General features: G+C 36.0%; 1 protein-coding gene across 3 annotated transcripts; it reads right to left on the bottom strand.

Moving 5' to 3' along the window:
• Positions 1-2034: 2034 nt before the first annotated feature.
• Positions 2035-9110, bottom strand: LOC110451573 (peptidase M20 domain-containing protein 2-like). 3 transcript variants are annotated; one of them, XM_021499673.1, is made up of 6 exons: positions 8592-9110; positions 7538-7689; positions 4475-4617; positions 4087-4241; positions 3011-3257; positions 2035-2640 (listed from the first exon to the last, which is right to left on the bottom strand). In XM_021499673.1, the coding sequence occupies exons 1-6, from the start codon at positions 8955-8957 to the stop codon at positions 2504-2506; spliced, it is 1200 nt and encodes a 399-aa protein (XP_021355348.1). In that variant the 5' UTR covers positions 8958-9110; the 3' UTR covers positions 2035-2503. The 3 variants fall into 3 exon arrangements, with proteins under 3 accessions (XP_021355348.1, XP_021355350.1, XP_021355349.1); XM_021499675.1 differs by lacking the exon at positions 7538-7689 and adding an exon at positions 6557-6705; XM_021499674.1 differs by lacking the exon at positions 7538-7689 and adding an exon at positions 7176-7324 and having other exon boundaries at positions 8592-9108.
• Positions 9111-12294: the final 3184 nt, after the last annotated feature.

The raw sequence follows: 12294 nt of genomic DNA, 5'->3' as shown, positions 1-12294 counted from the left end.
TTATGGAATCCCAAAGGGAAAAACGTTCTTATTGTTTTCAAAACTCACGAGGTTCAAAAACGTTTTTTTATAGATCTTCCCAGATGGATTTTTGTTATCCTTCATTTGGGAAACATAACATTTTAGTATTAAAAGCAAATGTTTGTCATTGTCCAAGCATCTTGTAAATATATAATATTTAAGCTATTCGTTATGGTTTTTTGTTTGTAGTTTCACGCACCAAATCGTATGATAGAATTCACAAGGCTAGTACGCACGAGTGATTTTGACTGTGGCAGACATATTTGGTTTGAATACGTCGATGGCTGTCATTGCCATTGCTTTCCCTTATGTTATGGTGTACTGCTGGGCGGACGGGGCACCTTTCGTGAAAACATTATATTTTTTTCCATTTAAAAAAAATATAAACCAGATTAGATATCAGAAAAAAGAAACTGTGTGTCAATATTTATTATGAAAAAATACAAAGAATGTATTAAAAGTTTACGCTGAGAGAGAAAAAACCAAAAGGATATATATACCTGGATACAGCATTGCAACAGCTCTTTCAGAACACAATAGAAAACCAATGTATATTCGGAAGGACGTTGTCTCAATCTCATTCTATTTCAAAAGAAGATTCTGATCTGTATTTATATGTTCATTTAAAACTCTACATGTAGCGTCAGTGAAGCCACTAGTGTGGTTGACTTCATCTGAAGGATACTGGGTACAAAATACGACACGTTCCCGATGACTGTTGGCCCCATTGAGTGTTTTCTTGAAACAGAAGGCTTTTTTCTGAACTCCTGCCCCAACTCCCTTGCGTTCGTCTCCAATGAAGAAGCAAACACTTTGTTCCTGACGATTTTATAACAGCGTATCTGGAAAGTCGTTTTCAACGCAAGAAACAACAGAAATTCATTCAGTACTGGCGATCTGGAACTATCCAATACCTGGGTATACGTCCAGTGTATCCAATTTTTAAATTAATCCTATAAAGGAATAAGAAATCTGTCTCCAAAATCCTTCATTGAAACACATGATTTTTTTCTGATGAAATAACAAACTTAAGCATGATCAAACAAAACAAGTAACTGGCTTTAAAGACGATAATCTCATATTCATGTTTAATTCATACATAAGATCATCGTATCATCCGCGCATGACATAGCCACATATACCATATTGCTATTTTATCAGCGCTAACACGTTTTAATAGACCTCATATATTACATATCTCGGAATATTCCACAGGTATGACATACACTTGGGAATTTTAATATATGTACAGTAAGGAAACTTAACGTACCGTTTACCAGGTTAGCTTAGCGTGATGAAAGTTTCGCGTATTTGCTCAGAATTTAATACCAGCTTTTCAGTTTTCTCCCATGGAAATGCTTTTATGTAAGTGGAAGGCATTTTCGGTATGCATTCAACTATTGTGCTGTAATTTTCAGGAATCCTTGCGAATGAAGCAGAAATGTTTTGCTCGCGAAAAATACCTGATCAAAAATATATTCACATACTACAATAGTAATGAGTCCGTTTCAATATATTTGATATTTCGTAAAATAGAGGTTGAATACAAATGAATTCGCGTTGCTAGATTAATACAAAATGAAGTACGTAACCATTTACTGTATGGCTTAAAACAGTTCTTATCACTATAGGAAGATTCACAAGGTATGTAAAAAATACAGAAATATCTAATTGAAACTTTAAAATTGAATTTGTATGACATCCTTACCTAAACGTTGCACGATTTTGAAACAAACATAACTTTTGTTTCACGACATTTATACACTTATGGATACAAAATGAATAAATATAAAATTTTGTTCAACACAGGTAAGACATGAGACGGAAAAAAATGTTCAAATTTTGAGATAAGATTTTTTTTCTGATTCTGCATTTGCATAGAATGAATAGTTTAGTTATATGCCCACGACGACCACTCCCGTACAAATAAGATGGATACATGGTGCATCGCTCGATAGTTTTTATAATCATATGAAGAAGAAGAAGAAGAAGAAGAAGAACAAGCAGTCTGTTTAATCAATTAGATATTTTATTTTTTGTTCATAGTGTTTAGATAACATGGAAATTCCTTGTTACAGAAAATATTTTCAAATCACAGTGGAATAAGAGATACATTCTGTTTAATTCTATTAAAGTTTGCGTGATTTGTAAATTATCAGCTATTGCAATTTCCATCATATTGAACTGAAGACAGCATTGGAATGAATACACCACACCTATTGATACAGTCAATCAGATATGTATCTGTTATATTCTTTATTATGGGTTTGAGTCAGATAATCAAACATAACCATTCAGTAACGAAATATTTCCGGTTTTATTACAAGTTTAATATAAATGTAAAATTTAATAATCAAGTTCTTAATGGATGTATGGTTTTTTTAATACATATATCAAAACATAATCTTAAGGAACAAAATTATATAAGATTGTATCAAAACATTTTGACCTCGCGATTATTATATTCAGAAAACATTTGTTGTTAAGCCTTCCTCTGTGGTTCGTTGTCAAATTCGGTTTTGATTTTCTGAAAAAGTTCTTTGTTAGTGAATACGTCGATAGCTGTCATTGCCATTGCTTTCCCTTGTATGATGGTGTACGGCTGGGCGGCAGGGGCACCTTTCGGGAAAAGAATTTTTGAAAAATGTTAACTAGATTGATCAAATAGAGAAACATTAAAATAATAATTATTGTGAAAATTAAAAGAACATATTAAAAGTATGCGTTAAGATCGGTGAGAAATATATAAACACAATATATATCTGGATACAGCGATGCAAAACTTCGTTCAGATCAAACAGAAAAATACAATGCGTATTTGGAGATGAACATTTCTTTTCCTTAAGAAATTTGGATCTGTAAATGTAGAGACCTAAACAATAATAATAATAATAATAATAACCAGGTTCTTATATACCGCTTTCTCACAACCTAGTTCGTAGGTCGTCTCAAAGCGGTTCACCAACTATTATCCGCCATTTAACATTACCTGTAGCGCCAGTGAAGCCTCTAGTATGGTTGACCTCATCTGTTCCTATGTAAAAGAAAGGATGGATACTTGGAACAACATACGACACGTTCCCCATGTCTGTGGAGCCAAGGGGAACATTGCCTGTAGGCATCGTGTGTTCCTTGAAGTCCAGCCCTAATTCCTTTGCGTTCGTCTCAAATGAAGAGGCCAGAGCTTCGTTATTGATGACATTCAGATATGGCATTTCTGAAAAGTCGTACTCTACCTGTGGAGAGGTGGATAAATAGAATTCCATTATTATTCCGGGTGACGAATTTAGCATATGGTGCTATCTGATACATGGATAATTTTCTATACTATCTTTTTTACATAATATTGTCCAGTGAAAAAGTGCCAGTTCCAAAAATGATTGAATAAAAAATCTGTGCGATAAAACCTCTGACAACATTGAAAATACTTTATCCTTCATTGGTTTACATATACATAGAATGCTTATTTTATTTTATATATCCTTATTTTCTATCTAACTGTTATGTATAAGAATCGCTGAAAATCCAAAGGTGTCTGTAAAAAGTTTGAAGTCTGTTATCCGTGACTCATTGGAGTAAATTGAAAAGCAGAAATAAAATTTCAAAATGTTCTGTTCTATTTTTGATCATAAGCAGTTTCTTGTAATTTCCTAGCAAAGTTAACAAGAAGCATGTAACTGTTTTAACCAACAATACTTACATATTCACATTTTATTTCTAAACATCGTCGTGTGATTTAATAAACCCCCAGATATATTCATATTTTATATTTTATCAGCACAAATGTTAAACTTTGGAATGGTTGCAGTGGATATTTTCTATTTTGTCATGTAGCCCACAAATTTATAAACTTAGACCAGATATGACAGAAATTGATAAAATTAATAATGAAGCTTTCACCAGGATATGACTAACACTTGATTATGCAAAGTCGAACGTCATAATAAAGAGATGATTACGTCCGTGTCGGAAATTGGCAGTTCATTCAGCTAGCAAGACATAAGTATTGCTATAAAACAAAACCGTTCCTCTAAATAATGTGAATAGCAAAACATTTAGCAATACCTTGCATCCTGTTGCGGTGGCCGCACTTTCAAAACAACCAATGACTTTTTCCCGTAGCACATTAAGCTCCTCCCTGGTTGGTGCCCGGATGTAAAATTCCATTTCAGCCTCTTCCGGTATGATATTTGGCCTGACACCACCTTTTGTGATTATTCCTTCAGAACATTTAAAAGAAACACTTATTGAAACTCCATTTTAAACCGGAAGCACATCGTCATTTTGCTCGTATATTGCCGAGTGATTGACCCTCTGACTAACATAATGCCAAGATCTATATATTGCCCACAACGGTCAGTGGACAAATAAGCATTGCTCGGCAAATAATTACGAGAAAGGTATGCTGTGCCGTTAATCTTTCAAGTGATGGAATCTAAATGTGTAATACTACCGTGGACTCTCCATGTCGGCTTCATCTGTTGGCGCATGCACGATACGGTCTGGTAACACGTGACTGCTGCATCGAGCGCGTTGATTCCCTCCCAAGGAAATGCAGCGGCGTGACTGGCCTTACCTTTATACGTCACAGTTACCCTTGAAACAGACGGTGTCTATAATGATTATAGGTATATAAAGTTCAGTAAATGAGTTTACGAGGAATTTTCCCTACCCTTTTTTATGTTTTGTGGTGTTGTAATGTCAAATAGAATAGACTTTGCATATATGTTGGAAGGAATTGACCCACCCGTGATAAATAATGTGGGGCAAAACCGAGGGTCACAGAGGTATTTGAACCTAAATTATGTCTAACCTACATAACTTACATAGTTATGATAGATATATTTGTGTACTTCGTTTACCAACTTATTTGGTGTGTAGCTGCATTATTGTAATACACTGTCAACTTCTTTAATACTGAACACATTTTGAAACTATCTGTACCACTAGGAAAAGCGCATCACACTTATAATGGTAATATAAACTTCAACTTATGAACACGACAGCAATAAATGTAGATAAATAACTTTATCTTGAACTGTAAAATACATTCAAACAGTGCAGCTGGCTGTATGAAGTTTCAATTATTAAGCGATAAATAAGATATATTATTAACAAAAGGAAAACTATCTTTACATCACTCTGGGTGTTCTGATTAAAAAAGCAAGTGTTTACAATATATTTGTTAATATGAAAAACAGAGAATACGTAGATACTAAACATAACGTTCAGCTAATTTGTCCATTTTGCTGTAGATACATTTAATTCGGTATCATTTTATTCTTTGAAATGCTGTTATTGATTTATCACAGATCTAGAGAAAACGCCACTGTGAAATGATTGTATTCGACGTAAATGAAATGTAAGTCGGGTTTAATAAATCACGTGTTAAGAACCGTGTATGACCATCGTTTATGCCGAATATAACGTAACAGTGTCGTCGCATTAAACTGTCCTAATGCGTCGCCCGAGAGTATCCCGAGAGGTCGCCCGAGAGTATCCCGAGAGGTCGCCCGAGAGTATCCCGAATGCGCTCCACTGGCAACGGTTGAGTGATAAAGACGGAATATTTACACCTGACCATTTGTGTTTTGCTGTTGACTTGACTGTCATGCACTGTCGCATGATCTTGTTGAAAATAATGCCAGTGCATGAAGTTGAAAAAACGGGATTAATAATGTCCTCGAAATTTCGCCTTGATAACGCGTCCCATTTCAATTCAATATATAAATTGTACACGGCTACCAACACAAATACCACCCCAGACCATTTCACGACTCTACGTCTCCAGTTACCATGTGACAAGCGAAATCGTGATTAATCTGTAAAATCAGCTTTGTTTCATTGATGAAACCAACGACGGTGTGTACGGGTCCATTAAAAGCAGCTTATACGTTGATGATGTTTAAAAATGGGTGCTGTGCTTTTGACTGGACTATTTCAAACGATTTCGGTTAGTTGGAGCGATTGCACGACGACCAAGAAATGTCCTCGCGGTTTCACTCGCAGGAACAATGCGATAATACTGATATAACAACCGTATCCGGCGGTCTTCCATAGCGGTCGTAACACTGGCCCTGCCACTTTGCGGACGGTGGAGCATTCCAACAACCCTTTCTCTCACTTGTGACAGCTGCGGAATAAAGAAAATGCGTATTTGTTCTTTATGAGTTTTCGGTCGTCATGGGGTAACAGAAGAATTACATTTACCTTTTTGACAAGACTCTGGTGTAATTCCACAGTTATTTGCAAAAACGCCGTAGGAACTCTTTGGCTACCATAGACATTTACTCTTGAATAATTTTAATTAATATGGTGGTAGGTATTGCGTTCCCAATGTTTTGTACCACGAAAACGTTGCTCCATTTTACCTTTAAGGATATGTAGTAAGCAAAAGGAGATGTTAACGTTTCTTTTTTGCTGAATATATCATGGCAGGGATACATACATAAGAAAAAAGCAGTATTAAGATATCGTATTTGCTTGCATGATTACTATATGCAAAACGAATGATTATTCTGTTTCTTAAACTGACCAATCTACTGCCATCATGTTTGCAAGTACAGAGTCACCCGGTCCTGGATGAGACATCAGAGCAACGTCAATTTCCCTTAATGCCCCTTTCTGTAGCAAAATAAGTTTACCTCCTTTGTTTTCTTCATCTGGTGTCCCCAAAACTGTGATCTGTCAAAAATAGCTTTCATATCAAATATGTTACCGGTGAAGAGGTCATTCTAGGTATTTTGAGTAGGCCAGGTTAAGAAACAGAAAGGAAAAGCCAACAAGCTGTTTCGGAAGCCATTGTTAGTGAATGAGTTGTACGCAGGCGTAGGTAAGAAGGGGTATTATGGAAAATATAAAGATATCAATAGGAAAGTCATGCGTAGCTGTTTCACATAAACTTCACAGGTGTCGACTGCACTTGCATCCTTAGAATGTTTGATGAGATATTTCTATTCACTACTAATTTTAACAATAAGAAGGGATATTTCTATCTTGGGTTCCATGCTCAGCATGTCCATCTGATAGTGAAGTTAAATGCAAGCAGAAGATACAAGGTTTATTCAAGGCAGTTTGGACTCGCTGGTTATCATTTGCATGCAGCCGTTGCCTAAAATTATTTAAGCATTCTACAGAAGCTGTAATTTCCAAACCTCTGACGGGCCAGCATTGTTGGCTTCAATATAACCCCTGGCGCCGGATGTGACATCATAGCAACGTCAATATTGTCAAATGCACGTTTGTCATCGAGAAGAATTTTCCCGCCACCTCCTTCTTCAGCCGGAGTTCCCAGCACGATTAGCTAGAGCGTGTGTAAAAATACAGGTGGCAAAAGGAAGGACGATTTAAGATAGCATTTCCATGGAGACTAAGCTGACATGTGAACGACTGCCAACACAAACACAAGACAGTTGACACCAGAGAAGTTTGCGGTTGTGGGGAAGATTTATAGAAGAGTATCATATTTGGTCGAATATGAGAATATATTATGTATTATAGATGATTGCTAACGTACAAATCAACTGCTATAAGATTCCTTGGGCGGACATCGTCGTATGCAAACGGATGTGACATCATAGCAACATCAAAATAGCTGAAAGCTCCGCTTTTTAAAAGGTGCCCCTTCCCGTTGCCACCTTCCTCTGCCGGTGTACCCAGCAGGCACAACTAGTAGATAAAATAGCCACTAAGTAAAAGCTAGAATATCAACAGTTAGGTGAATCAAGAAAAAACAGTAGATACTCAAACTGAAAAATTATCAAATAAGCAGATAAACAAACTAGTACATGAGTAAACATATTTGATCAACAAATCATTAGTTAAACAGTCTACCTGATTGATAAACAATGTAATCTTCGTATTGCTTAATAGAACACTGCTTACATGTTATAGACATACTTAATGTATACCTATTTCATGTTAACGTTCTGAATACCAGGCCTCAGCGAGAGCTTCTTACAATGTATTCATCAACATGCTTATTTATTCAAGTAAGATTCAAGGGATAAATTGGTTTGCAAGGGATTATATCTTACAACGTTTAACAGGAATATATTGTAATTATCGCGTACTTAGATATCAAACGAAAACTAATTTTACTATTACCAATGTATAAAAAGCTGTTCTTATCCATAACGTGCGTGAATATATTGATAGTTACAAAATGTGCAGATTTTGATGATACACTTTCAAAACAATTTTAATTTCAGTGTTTGGCAGCGAACTATCTGACATTCACATTTTGACGGATTAGCCAGGATATGTTTATATTATCACTTTTCAAACATTTACTCAACACTCAACATAATTACCATCCTCGATTCTCCAGGAGCTAGCAAAATTATAGACAAAGTTTGACCCACCTTGTGGATGAGACGAGAAGACTAATTTGATGTACATCAAAATAATAATTTGGTCGTGTAACGGTGAAATTCATTGGCTTTGAAGTTGGGTAATGCTCCTCTGTGATCTTCAAAGGACAGGTATTAGCCTTAGCGATCAGTCTATGGTTTTTTTTTTACCTTGGACCAATCAAATAACTTATATCTCATTTTATCCCCATCGCCTACCTTCCCTATAGGTTGCCCGGATGCTTCCATAGCGGCCTTTATCCCAACGCCGGCTGCCACGCCCAGTTCCGCTATCAGGTTATGTCCGCATGCATGGCCGATCTCTGGTAGTGCATCATACTCACACAACACGGCCACGTGCGGTCCTGCACTGTCGTCACCGAATGTGGCCCGGAAGGCTGTGTCGAGTTTGTATTTCCTCTCCACGTGAAATCCTTGATTCTCCAGGAAATCCGTCAGTACCGAATGAGCATGGTGCTCGTTGAAGTTCAGCTCTGGGTTTTTCCATAATTCCTGACTAATATTGTTCAATTCCGATGCTACTTTGTCGATTGCTTCACAGGCAACTTTCTTCAATTCGGCCATGTTGGTGTCTAGAAGTGACTAATACTGTACCCTGCAGACGATAACTTATATGTGACCCAGTAAGTACAGTCGTGTGTTTACATAGACTTCTCGAGATCGGGTATGGAGTCCCGTTGGGATAAACTGTTTCATGCGTGTCGACGAAGGTATAAATAAATAAATCATGTTTATCCGTTTAAATGTATACTTACAACTTCAAGGAAATAAATCGGCATATTTTCCCATACGTTGAAGTCTTTTCTGGATTACTTAGTCGTTATCATTTGTTTCACTAAAACGTACAGGTAAGTACATGTAAGTACGGTAAAGACATGCAGCTTTTCGGATCAATGTTATAAGTTTGAGGACATTCGGTTTCCATAGCAAACGCATTGAGTGAAAATAAGTAATGCTTACACACGCTTCTGTTAACACTGGTGCATATTATGACCTTTTATACATTACGTCTTATCATTAGCCCAATAACACTACAACCCATGACTGTGAATAACATTCAGTATGTATAAGAAATAAGAGAGACAGTGAGCAAGCATCTCTCTTTGTGGAGAGAGTAGATACAACAGTGCTAATATGAGCGTTGTATACTTAATTTTATCACATACCTGTTATACAAGCAATTTTCAGACCATGAAATACAACGTTCTAATGTTGTATTTACTTACTAGCCAGAACTACTTTTTTTATTGGAATCCCCTTGTCATGGCGACCTAAGTTACAAGTTAAAAAAAATCTTGGATTTTTTTTTTATAAACTACAATCTCATATTCATATTTTGTTCCTTAACATCGTCATAACATGTGTGCCTTGATATACCCGGAAATATAGATTTGATATTTTATCAGCACTTGAAGGTTTTTAAAAACCCACGTAAAAGCCGAGGAATGGTTCCAGTGGATATTTTCTATTTTGTCATGTAGTCCCAACATTTATAAAGTTAGACCAGATATGATAGAAATAACTTACATTAATCAACTAATGCAGTTTTCACAACATATTATCAACACTACATTATCTGGAAAATATGCAAAGTCAAACATCACAATTAAATTTATCTTTATTGCATACCATAATTGAAATAATATGCATGAAGATGCGATGACCGCATTGATAAACATCGTATGTACATTTAGAATAAGGTAAAGCTGATTGAATATTATTTTGAAATAACATGTTTGCAGTTTCATATTTCCTTTCATCAATTACACACAGAAATAAGAGCAAATGTGACAGAATCTGCTAGTTTCAACTTATGCAGCATTCCACCGGCTTATCTAAAGATGGACCAGCAGTAGGTAGGTGTAGTGGGTTATAGTGGTTATGGAATCATTTAAAGATGGACCAGCAGTGGGTAGGTGTAATATGTTATAGTGATTATGGAATGATTTAAAGATTGACCAGCATTGGGTAGATGTAATAAATTATAGTGGTTATGGAATGATTTAAAGATTGACCAGCATTGGGTAGATGGAATGAGTTATAGTGGTTATGGAATCATTTAAATATGGACCAGCAGTAGGTAGGTGTAGTGGGTTATAGTGATTATGGAATCATTTAAAGATTGACCAGCAGTGGGTAGGTGTAGTGGGATATAGTGATTATGGAATCATTTAAAGATTGACCAGCAGTGGGTAGGTGTAATATGTTATAGTGATTATGGAATGATTTAAAGATTGACCAGCAGTGGGTAGATGGAATGAGTTATAGTTGTTATGGAATCATTTAAAGATTGGCCAGCAGTGGGTAGGTGTAATGGGTTGTTAAAGTGATTAAGGAATCATTTAAAGATTGACCATCAGTGGGTAGGTGTAATATGTTATAGTGATTATGGAATGATTTAAAGATTGACCAGCATTGGGTAGATGTAATGAGTTATAGTGGTTATGGAATGATTTAAAGATTGACCAGCATTGGGTAGATGTAATGAGTTATAGTGGTTATGGAATGATTTAAAGATTGACCAGCAGTGGGTAGGTGTAATGGGTTACAGTGTTTATGGAATCATTTAAAGATGGACCAGCAGTGGGTAGGTGTAATGGGTTATAGTGATTATGGAAGCATTTAAAGATTGACCAGCAGTGGGTAGGTGTAATGGGATATAGTTATTATGGAATCATTTAAAGATTGACCAGCAGAGGGGAGATGTAATGGGTTGTTAAAGTGATTATGGAATCATTTAAAGATTGACCAGGAGTGGGTAGGTGTAATGTGCTACAGTAATTATGGAATGATTTAAAGATTGACCAGCAGTGGGTAGGTGTAATATGTTATAGTGATTATGGAATGATTTAAAGATTGACCAGCAGTGGGTAGGTGTAATATGTTATAGTGATTATGGAATGATTTAAAGATTGACCAGCATTGGGTAGGTGTAATGGGTTATAGTGATTATGGAAGCATTTAAAGATTGACCAGCAGTGGGTAGGTGTAATATGTTATAGTGATTATGGAATGATTTAAAGATTGACCAGCATTGGGTAGATGTAATGAGTTGTAGTGGTTATGGAATGATTTAAAGATTTACCAGCATTGGGTAGATGGAATGAGTTATAGTTGTTATGGAATCATTTAAAGATTGACCAACAGTGGGTAGGTGTAATGGGTTACAGTGTTTATGGAATCATTTAAAGATGGACCAGCAGTAGGTAGGTGTGATGGGTTATAGTGATTATGGAATCATTTAAAGATTGACCAGGAGTGGGTAGGTGTAATGTGCTACAGTGATTATGGAATGATTTAAAGAATGACCAGCATTGGGTAGATGTAATGAGTTGTAGTGGTTATGGAATGATTTAAAGATTGACCAGCAGTGGGTAGGTGTAATGGGATATAGTTATTATGGAATCATTTAAAGATTGACCAGCAGTGGGTATGTGTAATGTGTTATAGTGGTTATGTAATGTTTTAAAGATTGTCCAGCAGTGGGTAGGTGTAATGGGTTATAGTGGTTATGGAATGATTTAAAGATTGACCAGCAGTGGGTAGGTGTAATGGGTTATAGTGGTTATGGAATGATTTAAAGATTGACCAGCATTGGGTAGATGTAATGAGTTATAGTGGTTATGGACTGATTTAAAGATTGACCAGCATTGGGTAGATGTAATGAGTTGTAGTGGTTATGGAATGATTTAAAGATTTACCAGCATTGGGTAGATGGAATGAGTTATAGTTGTTATGGAATCATTTAAAGATTGACCAGGAGTGGGTAGGTGTAATGTGCTACAGTGATTATGGAATGATTTAAAGAATGACCAGCATTGGGTAGATGTAATGAGTTATAGTGGTTATGGAATGATTTAAAGATTTACCAGCATTGGGTAGATGGAATGAGTTATAGTTG

The sequence above is a fragment of the Mizuhopecten yessoensis genome, unplaced genomic scaffold (assembly GCF_002113885.1).
Source record: "Mizuhopecten yessoensis strain PY_sf001 unplaced genomic scaffold, ASM211388v2 scaffold6135_1, whole genome shotgun sequence".
Lineage (NCBI taxonomy): Eukaryota > Metazoa > Mollusca > Bivalvia > Pectinida > Pectinidae > Mizuhopecten > Mizuhopecten yessoensis.
Note: the sequence above shows the minus strand (reverse complement) of the source record. Positions and strands in the feature narration are given on the sequence as shown.

Bases quoted from the DNA above. Each gene is read 5' to 3' on its own strand.
- LOC110451573 (XM_021499673.1), bottom strand. From the start codon at position 8,957: ATGGCCGAATTGAAGAAAGTTGCCTGTGAAGCAATCGACAAAGTAGCA. The intron at 7,690-8,591 runs GTAGGCGATGGG...TTTATCTACTAG, and splicing joins CCGGGCAACCTATAGGGAAG to TTGTGCCTGCTGGGTACACC. The intron at 4,242-4,474 runs GTAGTATTACAC...AATGTTCTGAAG, and splicing joins GCCGACATGGAGAGTCCACG to GAATAATCACAAAAGGTGGT.